General features: G+C 38.9%; 1 protein-coding gene across 1 annotated transcript in view; it reads right to left on the reverse strand.

Moving 5' to 3' along the window:
• The window catches only part of atrn (attractin), a 446,230-nt gene that overhangs the window by 325,455 nt on the left and 100,456 nt on the right, over nt 1-20,319 (reverse strand). The window contains exons 12-13 of the mRNA XM_034159382.1: nt 3,427-3,641; nt 921-1,042 (exon numbers count right to left, since the gene is read on the reverse strand). Coding sequence (XP_034015273.1) covers nt 921-1,042; nt 3,427-3,641 — 337 coding nt within the window. The remainder of the gene's footprint in view (nt 1-920; nt 1,043-3,426; nt 3,642-20,319) is intronic.

A 20,319-nucleotide genomic window follows, 5' to 3' on the forward strand; every position in this document is an offset into this window, starting at 1 on the left:
CAGACAACTTTATTGATCCCAAAAAAGGGCAATTATGTATACACTCCAATTACCTCAGACAAGATACAGCAATTAATCCACAATTATTACTTGTTTACTGTAATAATGGCACACATCAAAATTAAAGACAACACATATACATTTGACATTGTTTATGTGCACTAAACTTGAAGCAGTCCGTCATCCGAATGGAGGCAAAGTGGGTGAAGGCCGCTGCAACTATAAGTCGCACCGCCAGGCAAGCTTGAGAGAGGACGAGGCCTGCCGCAGGGAGGGAGCGGCAGAGAGTGATGAGGAGATGCGACCGCCCTCGGAGTCCCAAGCCAATATTATTCCGATTTATGCATTTTACTCCACCCAAGTGAATAATGTGTCATTGTGCTCCACAGCAATTGACTAGGTTGATGCTACCAGGTTCTCCTACAAACAGGTACCAAACACTTGAAATAAGGTCCAGTCAGTTTTTGACACTTTTTACTTGATTTTTCAAGGACCTTGAAATTTACAAATGCAAAATTTTCACAAAGCATAGCTATGACTTATAAATGATCACATGCATTTGAACTGCATTCATTATTCATCCGTTATTCTATTAATCCCACAAAAACTGTATGGCTTCATGATTTTTGAAAATCACCCAAAAGTATTTGGACAAAGTAAATATATAAGGTGTTTTGTTTAAAATATAAATCATCACTTTATGGTTAGTTTTCATTGAACATGTCTGGATACCTCAATTTTAAACTTTACTTCTGCTGCAGAAGCCTCCCTTTCAAGTAACAGTGACCCAACTCACAACTTGCAAAGGTCATGAGTGTTAAATATTCCACCAAAGCCTCATTTCCTCAAAAAAGGAGTCGGGACATCTTGATCATAAAGATGCGACAGTTCTGTACCGGGCTCTGTGCAGGCTCTCTTACCGTAGCAGACGTACAGTTGCTTCCTGCAGAAACACACTGGCCTGAACACCACTGGCAGCCGTTTGTGTTGGCAGTGCAGCTGTAGCAGTCAGCATACTGGTCACACCTCTCGGTATCAGCAACTGCAAATATTAGTGTTACAAATAGTTATGGTCTGTGAAAAAGCTTCAGACTGAAACAATAAAAGTAAACGTGCTCTGAGAAAGTGAGAAAACAGAGAAATATCACATTCACTGTAATCAGATTTCTTTTATCGATAACTGATAAAAGTGGAAATTATATATATATATATATATATATATATATAAATAAAAAGAGTGACAAAAGCATTGCTCACTCAAGTCACAATCACTGAAAACAAACTTATTGCAACTCCTGCATGAATGTTAATGTTTCTCTTTATGTCTTTATGAAGGTTAATGTGTTGTTCCACCCACGGTAATTTCTTGCGGAGGATTTGACCTACAGGTTTAGAATGAAAGAACAGAGGATTTATGTATGGTACATTTTTCACATGGCAGTTATTAAAGCACTGCTGATTCTTTGGTGATCACTCAATACTGCTGTTTCTGCTCCGCTAAACTCTCCCTGATGATTACTACCTCGTCTTCCTCTGCCCTACCCGGTACAATAGTTTGTACTTCTAACCTCATGAATACTTTCACTGGCATAATGTATAACTTTAACCTTCAAAAAAGAAAAAAGTTTTCACCCTTAAAAACAGACTCTTGAAGACTTTGGAAGACTACAGATCAGACCAAATAGTCTGACTTGGCAGGAATAAAATTCAAATTAATCCTTGTGCAAAGAGATATGAAAGTAAGCCCCAACCACAGTCACGTAGTCAACATTTCAGAGCCACACATGCACAACCACCATAACGACACATTTAGGGACTCCATCCTGCAACAAACAAGCCATTTCAGGCAGTCTTGCATCAGAAAACTGTGTGGAATACAAATGTGGTATACAGACATTTGAGGGAAAACAGCAGGAAATTCAAAGGAATTTCCATAAATACATTTTTAAAGAATTAAGGAAATGTCATTCATGTTTTACACCTGCTTAACCAATTAAGGGTCACGGGGGAGCATATCCTGTTGTGTTCCACCCCTTGTCCCTGTCTGGGGTCCTGATTGTCAAATGTTGTTGCCTTTTGGTCACTTTAGCTTTGTTTTAAGCTTTCACTGTTTGAGTTCTGCTTTAGTTTTCTGGCACTGTTTTTTGTAACTCTCCCTTAATTTCATGCACGGGTTTTTGTGTATATTAATTAGGGTTTAAGTTATACTCATGTTTGGTTCCTGATTGTTTGATGTTTCACTTTGTTAGTCTGTGTGTTTGTAGGCATGCCAATCTGTGTTGCTGATAGCTGTTCCATATCAGAATCACCACCCTTTTCTCTCATCTCCTCATTACAGGTCACTATTTAAGTTCATCAATGTTCAACCTTAGATTGATGGATTATGAGGTTTTTTCATTTGTTCTGGTTCCTGCTGTTGGTTCGCCTCTTCTGTTCCTGTTTATTCCTCATCTGCTCTCCAAATCCACGTTCCTCCATCCACACCGACAGTTTGAATGCTCCTTGTTTTTGGACTGGACTGCATTTTGTTAACAATAAAACCCTTATTACTTTACATGCTGTGTGTTCACCGTCATCATTTTGGGTTCATCTGATAAAATCCTGACACTACACTATTCCACTGGTCACTGCGTGAGAGACAGGCCACCAGTCTTTCACAGGGCCAAGAAAACTTTAGTGACTTTTAAATTTCAAAGATTCAACCAGAGGAACTCATCATTTTCCCCCCTAGTACCTATTTTGATAATTTTGAGGTTTTGTTTTTTTATATCTAAATTCTCTGATTTCATTTTTTTTTAACATGAATATTTTCTGATTTATTTCACAATTTTCTTTACTCTCTTCTGGCAGTAAAGTGAAATTCTCTGGGATGTGAACAAAACAATACATTTGAAGTAATCTTGGAGTCTGGAAAACTCTGATCAACATATTATATTCTCGATTAACTGATTATGAAAACAATAGTGGTAAATCTATTCTCAAAACAAATGCAAAGTAAAGTGAGCCATTTCCATTTCGTTATGTTCCGGACAACAAGAAAATGAGACTGTTGTCACATTAAGGTTTTTTTTAATGCGCTATTGCTGCAGTGTAATTTATCTACATCAAGCTCATAATAGGTGGTACAATTGCTACAGTTGGAATGATTAATTGCTTAATTGACTATTAAATCAATCAACAACAATTTTGATAATCACTGAGTCTTTTTTATTCTAATTTATCTTCTGAAATGAATTCTGATTTATTTTACTAGTTTCTTTAATTTACAATAATGGCATTTTTCAACATTTTCTAACATTTTATGGATGCGATAAGTCCTTGATTAATCGATTATGAAAACAACTGTTCCAGCCCTACATAAGCACACATGAATGCAATATTTTTACTTTTGAGTTTTAGTGAGCTGCGGACTGTGGCATCACTTACATGATCTCACACTACAGGAGGCCAGGAGCTGCTGTTCTGAAGCACCGACCTCCCAGGGCAGACAGGTCTCTTGGGTGATGTTCCAGACACACTGGATTCCTGGCCAGGCCTTGATGCAGGATGGCTGTGTTGTGAAGGCTGAGCAGCTGGGCGAGGTGTACTTCAGAACATCGCTCAGCAGGAGGCTGTTGAAACCCCCAAACACGTACATCACACTGTAAGACAATAAAGGTAAGGGGACAAAGAGGGAGGGACAGAAGGAAGAAATGTTGAGGCCAGTTTAAAAATGTGGTCCAGCTGTACACACAAGAGGAGGGAGTCAGGAAAACAAGGCGATACAAGGAATCAGATTCATGAAAATGATGATGGAAGACAAGTCCATTTCAGGCAGACAGTCTAGTGTATCTGCACGGTGACCGCCAGGGAAGTTGAGTTCAACTGGCACAAGTTTGTGAAATCCCCTGGAAGAACCCTTCTGTGCAGATGGACCTGCTGCTAGCATGTGTGACACCTTGTGAGTTAACGGTTTAGGTGGAGAGTCAAGCAAATGTCCGACCATTTTTACGGGGTGTGTGCAGCTGCTGGGATTACTGCTCATGTGTTTATGCTATCGCTAAATGTCTGTGCAGGCTGGATGGATAATTTTGAGAAGTTGTATCCAAACTTCCCTCAGATCACAAAGGCCACATTTCAAGCTTCCCAACTTTTGACCTCCTGCTGAGTGCAGGGAGCAGGAGGAGGAGGAGGGGGAAGGACAACGTAAGCTCCATGCAGGGGTCCTCATATCTGTGAACAACTGTCTCTGTCCCAATTTAAAAAGAAGAAAAAGAAGTGAGCCATCACAGAGAAGCAAAGAATGACTGCTGAAGGACATATTAAAAGGCACTCTGCAATTTATTCAGCGAGATTTGAAGATACATTTGACACCTCTATGTCACTATAAATGAATTATGTTTCCTTTAGGATCATTACAACTATAAAATCTGATCTGTTCTTTCCTACAACATAAACATATCTGTATACGGAAAGAATTACTGTGTTGCATGCATTTGTAGGTCTTAATACATTTAAAATATCCCATGATGAAAAAAATATATATATTTTCTTTTCTGTGTACTTTGGTAATTAGGTTGCATGATTACATCCCATGTAAAAAGTATTCGGTCATGTTTTTCTTTAATGACATATCCCAATAACTTGTTTTTAATAATAGTATATTTTTAAAGAATTTAAACAACTTTGTACTTTGTATTGCTAAAGAAAGTCTTGATCATAAAATTAACACAAATCACTGATTAAACACAGTGAGGAAAAAAGTATTTGAACACCCTGCGGTTTTGCAAGTTCTCAAACTTAGAAATCATGGAGTGGTCTGAAATTTTCATCTTAGCTGCATGTCCACTGTGAGAGACATAATCTAAAAAAAAAAAAAAAAATCCGGAAATCACAATGTGATTTTTTAATAATTCATTTGTATGTTACTGCTGCAAATAAGTATTTGAACCCCTACCAACCAGCAAGAATTCTGGCTCACACAGACCTGTTAATTTCTCTTTAAGAAGCCCTCTTATTCTGCACTCTTTACCTGTATTAATTGCACCTGTTTGAACTTCTTACCTGTATAAAAGACACCTGTTCACACACTCAATCAATCACACTCCAACCTGTCCACCATAGCCAAGACCAAAGAGCTGTCTAAGGACCCAGGGACAAAACTGTAGACCTGCACAAGGCTGGGATGGACTACAGGACAACAGGCAAGCAGCTTGGTAGAAGACAACAACTGTTACGATTATTTATTAGAAATTGGAAGAAACACAAGATGACTGTCACTCTCCCTCGGTCTGGGATTCCATGCAAGATCTCACTTTGTGGGGTAAGGATGATTCTGAGAAAGCTCAGAACTATACAAGAGGACCTGGTCAATGACCTGAAGAGAGCTGGGACCACAGTCACAAAGATTACATTAGTAACACATGATGCTGTCATGGTTTAAAATCCTGCAGGGCAGCAAGGTCCCCCTGCTCAAGCCAGCACATGTCCAGGCCCGTTTGAAGTTCACCAGTGACCATTTGGATGATCCAGAGGAGGCATGGGAGAAGATCATGTGGTCAGATGAGACCAGAATAGAGCTTTTTGGAATCAACTCCACTTACCATGTTTAGAGGATGAGAACAACCCCAAGAAAACCATCCCAACTGTGAAGCATGGGGGTGGAAACATCATACTCTGGGGGTGCTCTTCTGCAAAGGGGACAGGACGACTGCACTGTATTGAAAGGAGGCTGGATGGGGTCATGTATTGCAAGATTTTGGCAAACAACCTCCTTCCCTCAGTAACAGCATTGAAGATGGGTCATGGCTGGGTCTTCCAGCATGACAATGACCCCAAACACACAGCCAGGGAAACTAAGGAAGGGCTCCGTAAGAAGCATTTCAAGGTCCTGGAGTGGCCTGGCCAGTCCCCAGACCTGAACTCAATAGAAAATCTTTAGAGGGAGCTGAAACTCCAAACCTGAAAGATCTAGAGAAGATGTGTATGGAGGAGTGGACCAGAATCCCTGCTGCAGTGTTTGCAAACCTGGTGAAAAACTACAGGAAACGTTTGACCTCTGTAATTGCAAACAAAGGCTACTGTACCAAATATTAACACTGATTTTCACAGGTGTTCAAATACTTATTTGCAGCAGCAACATACAAATAAATTATTAAAAAAATCATACATTGTGATTTCCGGATTTTTTTTTTTTATTTTTTTTTTTAGATTATGTCTCTCACAGTGGACATGTACCTAAGATGAAAATTTCAGACCCCTCCATGATTTCTAAGTGGGAGAACTTGCAAAATTGCAGGGTGTTCAAATACTTATTTTCTTCACTGTATACCCAGTATTCCTATAAATAGGAGACCACCGAAAAGAAGTTATCTATTATTAAAGGTGAAAAGTCTTGATTTATTTTATTTATTTCTCAATATTAAAAGGTTTATAAGCTTTTCATCATATTTACCCGAGGCCAAAATACGGTCATCGGGTAATGCAAAGACTTTGCGTCCGTTCTTCCATGCTCAACATAAGTCCAGTGCTATTACTGCCGGTCTTCAAATTCACAAGGACCATTCTTGGGACACAGACCTTGGACAAGTTCAAAGATGGCTAACCTTGACCTATTCTAAGGGGTCAAAAGGTCACATTCTTTCTACACACTCTTTCACTGATTACACGCTCATATGGCCAAGAGTATTTTAGCATTTTGTTATAATTGAAAGATTCAAGCACATTAAGTGTGCCTGAATCCTTTGCACAGTGCAGTTAATGTTTAAACTATAAATGCTTCATTGCGTCTGACAAAATAAGAGTCATCAGTGAAGACCGACTCCCACAGGTCTGGCAATTTAGGTTAATATTTGATGTTTTCTTGACAACACAATGTGTAATTTAACATGGGTCACTGCGTCTTGCTCAGCTGGTAGTGCACATACTACTTAGTGATGAGTCCATTCTGGTCACAGCACCATCCCCTTCACAAAGTATTCATACTGCAATCTAACAATAAAATGTTGTGTGAATGCATGACTCCCCCCACCCCCTGCCCCAAGGTAGGAATGTGTAATACTTCATCAAAGAGGTCCAGTGTAGGTCAAGATCTGAATTATAAGACAAAAGACAAAATAATTCTAAAAGACATTCCAGCTAACACATCACAATATGCATACCAAAACTGGGGTGTGGCTGTGGGAAGGGGAATTACAGTACCTCTCCTAAATCTTGGTAGCACCAATGGCATCTAATTGCAAAATGAAAGTTGGGCTGGAAAAGGTTCTGTTCTGACATGTTTGAAATCTGCAGTGATGCTCCACCCTCCCTTCAAGGACAAAGATACACCAGCAGGTGTAAAGGCAGCCATGTACACCTGTACTTTCCTGCCCATTCTACTCTACGGCTGCAAGGCATGATCGATGGCAACCAAGATGAAGAGCTCAGTGTAGGCTGCAGAAAAATGAGCACTGAAACTTATCAGAGGAGTGACAGCATCAGGGAGCAGTGAGGGTCCAGAGTGTGCTAAAGATTACTGAGCAGAGCCAGCTACAATGGTATGGTCATGTCAAGAGAATAGATGCCATCAGGAACCCGGCATTTTATCTTGGGTGGCAACGCACAACAAGGAGACCCAGGGAAAGACCAAGTCAAAGGTGGATGGACAACATCAGGGATGCTATTAATATTAGACGGTCATCACTGGAAGACATCAAGACACTGCCAACCACAGTGGATCTGCCAACTGGGTAGAATGGAGAGCGTTCTGGCAAACACACAGCAATGCCTAACTGGTGTCTGATAATGAGTGATCAAACCTATTAACAAAACTAACTTCGAACAGAGTTCATTGAAAAATTATAGAGTGACATCAAATCGATCTTTTTGCTCCAAAATTCTTGAAAAAGTGGTTTCACAATAGCTTGTGGATTTTCTTGCCGATAACGACATCTTTGAACCACTGCAATCAGAACTGGGGTGATTTATGTTGTGATTTGGTGCTATATAAATTAATTGAATTGAGAGCATAATGCACATCTCTTCTGCCACTACATAGTCTCTTCACTACCCAACAGTGGTTCTCCATGGCATCACATAGTACCTAAGTACTCAAGTGCCCATGCTAAACTGATGGGAATCTTGGAGCAGGAAGGGGCCTGGTGATGTATTATATCGGTCTGTATGTGGATATGCAGAGTACTCATCATGCATGCCTCAGTTAAGGGTTAAAAACCTAGTAAAGCAGGTCATTTAAAAGAAGTAGGCCTCAATCAAAAATCACAGGTAGCTGAAGCTCTTCAACAAGGGACTGCACTCATCTACGGGAGAATATCCAGACAAAAACCTGGCCTTACAGACAGGAGGCTGAATTACGGCCTTTTCAAACAACACCATAGAAAGAAAAGTAGACTGACGAGTGAAAGATAAAGACACCAGCGCACCCAAAACACAAGAGCAAAATAGGCTACTAGGGCATAACAACATACCAGGGTAGTAACACAGGTCAAGCAGGTAGAGAAATGACAAAACAAATGGGACCTGCTAGACAGGCCATGGTAAAATACAAATGAAGACTAAACAACCAGAATCTATTCAAGGAGAGATGATGATGCAAGGAGTCATGCAAGGAGATGATCATGATGTCCAAAATTATACCATGATCAAAAGAAGCAAAAATGGCATTGTTGGTGAGCTAAGGAAAGAGCCAGCAGACTGTAGACCATGAAAGAGCAAGAGAACATTCATTCATTGTGAGAAACTTAAACAAACAAACAACAATGAACTTTATATACTTCAAAAACATTGAGACAGCCTCTGGAGAAAAATAAAATATGGGACAACAGAAAAATGAAATATCAATGTTTTTACCTAGATTTCAAATATTCAGTGTTGGTAAGTTTTGAACATCTGAGTGGTTTCAAGTAACAACAAGAGCAAAACAAGAGGGCATCATTTGAGGTGTTCAGTGTTGCCACAGTTACTTCAAAAAAAGTAATCCAATTACTGATTAGTCCTTGAAAAATTAACTTAGTTACTTTACTGATTACTCAATTTTAAAAGTAATTAAGTTAGATTACTAGTTACTTTATTAGTTATTTTCAGCAGCTGCCGACAACAACCACCCCCCCCCACCCTGCCACCTCAACATGAAAATGATAACCCGCTTTGCCAATATTCACTTTATAGTCACCCTTTCTCGACGTCAATGAACATAAATACTTGTTTAATAAAAAATAAATAAACTAAAGACACCTTTCTTGACTTCATATTTAAATGTTTGCAGCACTGTAACGGTAAAACTTACCATTTGTAACTTACATTGTTTATAAATGTAATGATTAAATTTTAACATTTTCCTAACATTGAAATTCTTTCTAAACATTTTAGTTGTTATTATTATTAAGTTATATTAGTACTAGTAATAGTATGAAAAAATGTCTTCAAATGTGGACCTTTAATCTAGGGCTGTGGGGAGCCGCATCTTCCCCCACCCCGCCCACGCTCCCTTCCCACATAGATTCGCCCATGGATTGCCGTTTGAGCAGGAAGAATGAATAATGTTTATTTATGCAGAAAAAATTACCAGATTGATGGGTGAGAAAGTTTTTACAACAGTAATTGGATTACTTTTTTGAAGTAACTGCGGCAACACTGAATGCCACAAATGATGCCCTCTCAGAAAGAGACTTGGTTGCATTTGGGTATAAAAAAAAAAAAAGGATTAGTGTTTGCACCTTGCAGATCAACTGTTTTTAAAGAAGACACGCACAGCATCACAGAGCTTTAAAGAAAAAAAAATGTGAAAATCTATTGTAAAACCACAGCTCTGAGCATCACCGTGCTTTGAGACACAACCATTTTTCAACTAGGAGCTGAGCTGCACAGTGGATATGGCTCTGTGCAGCAGCTCACTGAAAGTGGGCAGCTCAGATCCCCCCCCCCCCCCCAACCCCCGCATCTCATCAGGACAATTGTTTCAAGCTGTGATGAAGTGATCAGAGCGCCACAGCTAAACGAGATGCTAGCTGATGCGTTCACTGCCCGTCAGTCATTTCAAAGTCACAGAATTTCGCAGAGTTTCTGCTTTGAATGATTTAAGAGGTTTTATCTTTATCATCTGATGGTTATAATTCCATTAATCCATTTGATTGCTTTGGGTGAAGAGACTCCGTCTCAAACGTGCTGCTGTGGTCCAAAATGATGCATGTGCAGATACAAAAGGTGGACCAATTTTTAGGGGCGGACCGGTTGGTCTGCGACACTGGCATCACTGGTGGCATTCTATATCTAGTGCTGGACAGGACAATCAGAATGGTTAAGAATGAAGAAAATTGAAACAGATGTTCACGGACAAGCCTGACAATACTGACTTCACAACACCGGCAGAACAAATCTGAAAAAACAGGCTGATGAAGCAGAATAAAATGGGTGTAAGATAAATCCAGTGAAAACAAAAGTCATGAAAATAAATGCAAAGGATGTAGATAATATTTATTAATGGGGAAGTAATAGAAGATGTGATTTCAACAATTCCAACAGGAGGAGGCATGTAAATGGATTATCCAAAGTTAGCCACAAAACTTAAACAAATATGGAACACCACCAGTACTACTACTACTACTACTACTACTACTACAACAAACAACAAAAACTAAGCTAAAACTGTTCAGAACCCTGGTGCTCCCTGTACTATTCTATGGAAGAGAGACATGAAAGATGAACAAAGGAGACAAAAACAAAACGGACACTGACCAGAATAAAAGCCTATGTAAGATAAAGAACAAATGCGAATAACCGCTTATGAAACCAAGTGAAGTGTTCTGCAAGAGAAAGTGGAAGTCCATAGGACACACAGGGGTCCAGCTAGTGATTCATATGGCACACTGACAAGGACCCAAGAAACAAAACAAAAACCGAATGACTAAAAACAACAATAGCAGACAGTTAAAAGAAACAAAGAATTATGCTGGCTCAAAATCCTGAAATGAGGCGAGGAAGGCAGCACACAGAGTGGAAATGTTCTGTTGAGGTTCTGTGAAGAAAGATAAGAAAAGGTAATGTAATAATAGTCCAGCGGTTAAGGGACATATTTTGGCGAAATTGTTCACATTGTGATAAAAGTGCCAGATTTGGTACAGAGGTAGCTTAGGGTATTAGGTTTCATATAAAATCGAGACCCCAGCTGGATCTTGCTTGTGAGGGCAATTATATGGATTTTAAGACATACCGCTAATTTTTGCCAAAATATCATTATAACGCATTTCTCATATATAGTTACTTCTAGCATGCTCATACACATGATTGTGGTGCCCAAAAGCCGTTTTAAAGGCCAGGGAGGTAAAATATTATATCACCAGTGTCTACACTTGATTTCTTGTCATAGCAAATATGCACCGCTTGCATGTACAGGAACTTTGGGTTGCATCTGGAGTTAGAAAACACGATATATACCAGTTCACACAATTGCTGGCATTCTTGGGCATGAAGCATGTCTAGCATTGCCATTTTTCCATGCAGTCACTGGGTGTGACACTGCCTCATCTTTTGCTGGGAGAGGGAAGAAATCTGCTTTTGAAACCTGGAAAGTCTTTCCTGCTGTCACTCCTGTCTTCTCTGGTCTGTCAGCATGTCCTGAGTCAATACAAGGTGATGATCTATCTTTGCTGGAAAGATTTGTAGTCCTTCTGTACAAGAGGACCAGCCCTGATACCAGTGTAAACAAGGCCCGACAAACATTATTTGCACATGATGCCCGGACCATTGAGAACATACCACCAACTCAAGCTCTTCAGGAACACCTAAAGAGAGCTGCACATCAAGGTGGGCATCAAGGGCGTAGGTTTGGTCTCAGCTTTGGTAGGGACAATACCACCCCCACCCCCCCGGCCCCCCTGCCCACCACCACCCCCTAACCCACTCATACCATTAGACGCACAAGTACAGCATAATACATAACATATGACGACATAATGCTGAATAATTTAACACTTTATTTACAATATTAAGTGTGTAGGCAAACAAACAAATAGCTTAAATAACAAAATTGCACCCAAAATCACAAATCTATTCTATAGGCCTACACCTGAGAGAACAAGACAACAACAAAAAATATACTTGTGGAGCTAAAAAAAAAAAAAAAGGTTTTGCAACCAAGATGTATAATCTATTCTCTTCATCAATAATGCAATTGTAGGTATCTGGCAACCTAATTTGCCAAAAAAAAAAAAAAAAAAAAAAAAAAAAAAAAGGATTTCCAATAACATATATGGTGTATTACGGTAAACGTAAGCCTGTGATGTCATAACGCAGAGGAAAAACACGGAAGTTTCACACTAGTGCGCCTCTGATTCTCATTACCGTAAGTTCTCATGTAAGCCCTCACTCTGAAAAATTTCAACACTGACAGCAAGCCAAAAACCCGTGCTTTCCAACAGTATGCTATATGTTGCATATATTATGGTAAAGTGCATTCGGTGACTTTTGAAACGAGGGAAAAGTATGAAAAAGAGCGCAAAACTGACAGAAAAGTACAGAGACAGACAGCAAACATAAATGTAGTAATTTTTGAGGAAAAGGCAGGGTGTTAGTGTCATTTGTGAAGATGTGTTTGTGTGGGTGTGCAGTTTATTTTAAGTGTGGCGCACAGCATTGTTCGCAAGCCCCGCCCTTCTTGTTTTTCTGCACCGGAGCAGTGTTGCCAGATATGAAATATGAAACTATCGTACCAAAACCTCAAAATTATCATATTTTGGGAGAAATTATCGTACACAAACAAAACGCATACAACGTAACTATTTTTGCGTTTTGTTTTTTTTTAAATTTACAAAGAATTATGTCACATTTTTAAACAGTAATTATAGTAATGGGGAAACTATGGCACAGAAAGAACACAAATGCACAAGCAAATGCACTACCAGACTAGAAAGATTTTTTTTTTCTGTGAAGGGACACAAACGTGTCAATTACCAGACTAGAAAGAGTCGAATTCAACCTTGAGGTCGCTGTCGTCATCCGATGCCATGGCCACTTGTGCAGATTTTGTTGAACACAGAAAAAATGTTGACACCTCCATAAGGAACTTGAACCTTTTTTTTTTATTTTTCTTGTATATCTCTTTGCTCTTGTGTTTTGTTTCTTTGTTATTGCATTTGTTGAAATAAAGTTTCGAAAAAAAAAAAAAAAAGATGTTGGCTGGGGAATCTTCCTGTCACGGCAGAGATAGGATGGGAACTTGTATAGAGAGGGGGCGGGCTTTCAAATGACTTTGTCCCGGTCGCCCAAAGCCAGCAGCAGCCCTGTGTGTGGTGTGTCTTTGATGCCGCCTGAGTGCAACGCCTGCAAAATGATTCTTGGGTGTCAGAGAGAGATGCGTGTTTGGGCAACCAACTGAAATTATCGTACATATTGGATTTTTTCCCGTTATTGATCGTACAGAGGGCAAAACTATCGTACAAATACGATAATTATCGTACATCTGGCAACACTGCACCGGAGCCACCCATCCTCTGTGCTCCGGGACCTCCCACTTTACAAATGAAGCACTGCCTGCCACGAGATGCGCTTTGTTTACATCCATGTGAGAAGAACGTGAGCCAATGAAATTGCAACATGGTAACCCTGTCACTCTGGCACATCGAAAACATAAAACGTGACGAATAAAATTATAGTATCGAGTTTGCAAAAAAATAGTGAATGATTTTGATATATTAAAAAAATGCTAAATATTGGTAGGGACTATTTTGCCATCCCAAAATATTGGTTGTGACTTGTCCCTATGGTCCATATGCAAACCTACGACCCTGGTGGGCATATCTGGGGACAGTGCCTATCACTACAGCAGCTACCTAGCCCACAAGACTGGGGATGGCAACCCACTGATGGAAGATGGACTCCAAAGTAGACCTCATTACAAGAAGCTTCAAAAGCTTGCCAGGAGCTGATTAAATGTGGATGCAAGAAATCAAATCAAATCAACTTTATTTATATAGCGCCAAATCACAACAAACAGTTGCCCCAAGGCGCTTTATATTGCAAGGCAAGGCCATACAATAATTACGGAAAAACCCCAACGGTCAAAACGACCCCCTGTGAGCAAGCACTTGGCAACAGTGGGAAGGAAAAACTCCCTTTTAACAGGAAGAAACCTCCAGCAGAACCAGACTAAGGGAGGGGCAGTCTTCTGCTGGGACTGGTTGGGGCTGAGGGAGAGAACCAGGAAAAAGACATGCTGTGGAGGGGAGCAGAGATCAATCACTAATGATTAAATGCAGAGTGGTGCATACAGAGCAAAAAGAGAAAGAAACAGTGCATCATGGGAACCTCCCAGCAGTCTAAGTCTATAGCAGCATAACTAAGGGATGGTTCAAGGTCACCTGATCCAGCCCTAACTATAAGCTTTAGCAAAAAGGAAAGTTTTAAGCCTAATCTTAAAAGTAGAGAGGGTGTCTGTCTTCCTGATCTGAATTGGGAGCTGGTTCCACAGGAGAGGAGCCTGAAAGCTGAAGGCTCTGCCTCCCATTCTACTCTTACAAACCCTAGGAACTACAAGTAAGCCTGCAGTCTGAGTGATATGGTACTATGAGGTCCCTAAGATAAGATGGGACCTGATTATTCAAAACCTTATAAGTAAGAAGAAGAATTTTAAATTCTATTCTGGAATTAACAGGAAGCCAATGAAGAGAGGCCAATATGGGTGAGATATGCTCTCTCCTAGTCCCTGTCAGTACTCTAGCTGCAGCATTTTGAATTAACTGAAGGCTTTTCAGGGAACTTTTAGGACAACCTGATAATAATGAATTACAATAGTCCAGCCTAGAGGAAATAAATGCATGAATTAGTTTTTCAGCATCACTCTGACACAAGACCTTTCTAATTTTAGAGATATTGCGCAAATGCAAAAAAGCAGTCCTACATATTTGTTTAATATGCGCATTGAATGACATATGCTGATCAAAAATGACTCCAAGATTTCTCACAGTATTACTAGAGGTCAGGGTAATGTCATCCAGAGTAAGGATCTGGTTAGACACCATGTTTCTAAGATTTGTGGGGCCAAGTACAATAACTTCAGTTTTATCTGAGTTTAAAAGCAGGAAATTAGAGGTCATCCATGTCTTTATGTCTGTAAGACAATACTGCAGTTTAGTTAATTGGTGTGTGTCCTCTGGCTTCATTGATAGATAAAGCTGGGTATCATCTGCGTAACAATGAAAATTTAAGCAATGCCGTCTAATAATACTGCCTAAGGGAAACATGTATAAAGTGAATAAAATTGGTCCTAGCACAGAACCTTGTGGAACTCCATAATTAACCTTAGTCTGTGAAGAAGATTCCCCATTTACATGAACAAATTGTAATCTATTAGATAAATATGATTCAAACCACCGTAGCGCAGTGCCTTTAATACCTATGGCATGCTCTAATCTCTGTAATAAAATTTTATGGTCAACAGTATCAAAAGCAGCACTGAGATCTAACAGAACAAGCACAGAGATGAGTCCACTGTCTGAGGCCATAAGAAGATCATTTGTAACCTTCACTAATGCTGTTTCTGTACTATGATGAATTCTAAAACCTGACTGAAACTCTTCAAATAGACCATTACTCTGCAGATGATCAGTTAGCTGTTTTACAACTACCCTTTCAAGAATTTTTGAGAGAAAAGGAAGGTTGGAGATTGGCCTATAATTAGCTAAAATAGCTGGGTCAAGCGATGGCTTTTTAAGTAATGGTTTAATTACTGCCACCTTAAAAGCCTGTGGTACATAGCCAACTAATAAAGATAGATTGATCATATTTAAGATCGAAGCATTAATTAATGGTAGGGCTTCCTTGAGCAGCCTGGTAGGAATGGGGTCTAATAAACATATTGATGGTTTGGAGGAACTAACTAATGAAAATAACTCAGACAGAACAATCGGAGAGAAAGAGTCTAACCAAATACCGGCATCACTGAAAGCAGCCAAAGACAACGATATGTCTTTGGGATGGTTATGAGTAATTTTTTCTCTAATAGTTAAAATTTTATTAGCAAAGAAAGTCATGAAGTCATTACTAGTTAAAGTTAAAGGAATACTCGGCTCAATAGAGCTCTGACTCTTTGTCAGCCTGGCTACAGTGCTGAAAAGAAACCTGGGGTTGTTCTTATTTTCTTCAATTAGTGATGAGTAGTAAGATGTCCTAGCTTTACGGAAGGCTTTTTTATAGAGCAACAGACTCTTTTTCCAGGCTAAGTGAAGATCTTCTAAATTAGTGAGACGCCATTTCCTCTCCAACTTACGGGTTATCTGCTTTAAGCTACGAGTTTGTGAGTTATACCACGGAGTCAGGCACTTCTGATTTAAGGCTCTCTTTTTCAGAGGAGCTACAGCATCCAAAGTTGTCTTCAATGAGGATGTAAAACTATTGACGAGATACTCTATCTCACTTACAGAGTTTAGGTAGCTACTCTGCCCTGTGTTGGTATATGGCATTAGAGAAGATAAAGAAGGAATCATATCCTTAAACCTAGTTACAGCGCTTTCTGAAAGACTTCTAGTGTAATGAAACTTATTCCCCACTGCTGGGTAGTCTATCAGAGTAAATGTAAATGTTATTAAGAAATGATCAGACAGAAGGGAGTTTTCAGGGAATACTGTTAAGTCTTCAATTTCCATACCATAAGTCAGAACAAGATCTAAGATATGATTAAAGTGGTGGGTGGACTCATTTACATTTTGAGCAAAGCCAATTGAGTCTAATAATAGATTAAATGCAGTGTTGAGGCTGTCATTCTCAGCATCTGTGTGGATGTTAAAATCGCCCACTATAATTATCTTATCTGAGCCAAGCACTAAGTTAGACAAAAGGTCTGAAAATTCACAGAGAAACTCATAGTAACGACCAGGTGGACGATAGATAATAACAAATAAAACTGGTTTTTGGGACTTCCAATTTGGATGGACAAGACTAAGAGTCAAGCTTTCAAATGAATTAAAGCTCTGTCTGGGTTTTTGATTAATTAATAAGCTGGAATGGAAGATTGCTGCTAATCCTCCGCCTCGACCCGTGCTACGAGCGTTCTGGCAGTTAGTGTGACTCGGGGGTGTTGACTCATTTAAACTAACATATTCATCCTGCTGTAACCAGGTTTCTGTAAGGCAGAATAAATCAATATGTTGATCAATTATTATATCATTTACTAACAGGGACTTAGAAGAGAGAGATCTAATGTTTAATAGACCACATTTAACTGTTTTAGTCTGTGGTGCAGTTGAAGGTGCTATATTACTTCTTCCTTTTTGAATTTTTATGCTTAAATAGATTTTTACTGGTTATTGGTGGTCTGGGAGCAGGCACCGTCTCTACGGGGATGGGGTAATGAGGGGATGGCAGGGGGAGAGAAGCTGCAGAGAGGTGTGTAAGACTACAACTCTGCTTCCTGGTTCCAACCCTGGATAGTCACGGTTTGGAGGATTTAAGAAAATTGGCCAGATTTCTAGAAATGAGAGCTGCTCCATCCAAAGTGGGATGGATGCCGTCTCTCCTAACAAGACCAGGTTTTCCCCAGAAGCTTTGCCAATTATCTATGAAAGAAAAGAAAGCATGCAGGGGCCTCTGCAAATGCTATAGAGCAAGTTCCCCATGCACTGCTCTTTGCTTCTGTAGTGGTAGCTGCCATCAGGACTATATATATATATATATATACATATATATACACATATATATACACACATATATATACACATATATATATACACATATATATACATATATATATATACATATATATATATATATATATATATATATATATACATACATACACTCATAATATCACCATTGCTGTCTGACAGTTGACCCTCCACAACTGAGATGGTATCATCCTCTGATGTTTTTCAATGAAAGAGTTAAAAATGTTTGAAAAAGCAGTTCAATGCTTGAATGACCAGAGTGGTCACTTGGATATGTGCCCCTTGTATTATTTCTTGACAAGCCCATAAGCCTATTTTTTGCTGAATTTAGCAGTTAGAATTGACTTAATTCAGAAATCAGCATTAATCATTTATGTAATAAACATACATAATCTCAGTATTTATTTGATATGTCGTTTGTCCAGAAATATTTATACATGTTCATTCAGAACATGATTATATCACCCCTATCCCTTAATTACAGTGACACATGGCACTTTTTAGGTAGTTTTATAGTTGTTATAGATGGCTGTTATTATTACAGTAAAGAGAGGTAGAAAAATTATTAGGTACTTTCTGGGATTAAACAATTACCTGGTCACAGCAAGAAGTTTTCAAATACAATTTACTCGATCATAAAATTTGTTAGGGATCTTTTCCTACATTTTTCCCCTCATCAAACCCAGCATACCACTTATCCAAGGCTTAATGGAAAATTAGTTGGTATATTTTATATTTGGATATTTTTGACACAAATAGCAAATTTGGACATTTCATTTGGTTATAACAGCCAGTTACAAGTTATTGTTGAAACCTGTCCACCTCCTGGAATTTGCACAATTTTTACAATTTTGCTAATTTAGGCCTAAAATTGTTTTTCTCTGGTCTGACTAACTAAGGCAGATTTTGATGTGGGTACCCATCTTAAATTAATCTCCGTATCTTAAAGAACATCTCTACCAATTTTGGTGCTTTTATCACATTTTGAATGATTTTTCCCTTATCCGCTGGACTATAACATACAGAGAGGCCAGATCTTCGTGTCGGACCTCAACTTCTTGAGTGTTCACATAATTTCTGTTTTTGGACTCCTGTTTGCCCTCATCATCATAATAATACACAAAGTTCCATCCAAGAGTACTTGTCTGAAGTGGAAACCCTGATTTTGCAATTAAATGTGGTGAAGAAAGATTAGCAGATTGTTAATCTGGTCTTCATTTGGTCATCCTTCATAATGCACAGCACTGAAACCTATTCATGCAATATCAACCACATGGCAGTGTAATAACTGTGTAGTAACTGTCAACTCCGAATTTGCTGTATACAGAGGATTTGGTGCAGCATGTCCACATTTTGATTGAAAGATGCTGTTATAAGACTGTCTGAAAGGAAGTCCAGTTCTCTGTAAGCTGTTTGGGGACAGATGATACAGCAAGTCTCCACAGATTGCACACCTCGACATGGCTTCTGCCCTTTTTGATTTTTTCTAATGACATCTAACCTTCAAAAGTCACAACCTTTAACTCAACTCTGTACTTGATGAATGTAGTGTGGTACCAAGTGGTACAACTGCTAAGAACCACACCAGAAAGCAGAAAATGCACATTAAGCTCACTCCCTGAGATGATGTACACCCCATGCTGAGTATGTGCATTTTGCAAATTGATAGTGATCATTGCGGTTCAGATAAAAAAAAAAAAAAAAAAAAAAATGCACACAAAAACCCAAGATACCCGTTATACCCATTACATTAGGTTTTACATTTTGATGATGTAAAACCTAATGTAATGCACAAGGAAAAATAAAAAGTCGCATCCTGGTCCTTATTAATGTCAGATACATTTGTGTTTGTTACCACAGCATATTGCATTTCAGTATGCCTTTAAACACCATGGTTGCATGTATAATTCAACATGTGTGGGCCTGTGGAGAAACGAAGCCAATCAGAATGGTAAGAATTACTTTAATACACAGACAAAAGAAATTAGGTTGAGGTAAAGCAGGAAATTAGTTCGTATTTCACATGTACTGGAGTAACCCGAATAGTATAAGATGAGTTAAAGACAGATTATCAATTTGATTTCCTCGGTAACTGTAACTTTTTACTTTGACATAAGAGTGGCATACAGTCAGATGCATAAATATTTGTTCAGGCACAATTAGGACATATGTGTTCAGGTTTATTATATTAAAAAAATGGTTCACTGCCAACTACAGAATGTTACATTTATTATAAATATCATAAAAGACAATTTACATCCACATACTACAGATGCAATTCATTCTGCACAAAGGATTCATTCATTATTTGTTGAAGACGTACGCTCCTAAACTGCAGAAGATATCTGTGTTCATCCCAGCACTTCAGCTGTCAACATCACTTCTTGTTTCAACAGATGTTGGGGCCACTCTCCATTAACATGATTTGTGACCTGCTAAAGATCTTTTTCAGATATTACAAAGTATTCACAGCGCTTCACTTGTTTCATTTTTTGTTATGTTGCAGCCTTATTCCAAAATGTAGAAAATTCATCCTCCCCACCCCCTTAAAATTCACGACAACCAATAATGACAAGATGAAAAAAGTTTTTTTTAAAAGAAATTTATAAAAACAACAACAAAAACAAACAAAGAAAAACAAAAACCCCAAAGAACTCACATGTACATATTCACACCTTTTCCTTAA

The sequence above is a fragment of the Thalassophryne amazonica genome, chromosome 19 (genome assembly GCF_902500255.1).
Source record: "Thalassophryne amazonica chromosome 19, fThaAma1.1, whole genome shotgun sequence".
NCBI classification, from domain to species: Eukaryota; Metazoa; Chordata; class Actinopteri; order Batrachoidiformes; family Batrachoididae; genus Thalassophryne; species Thalassophryne amazonica.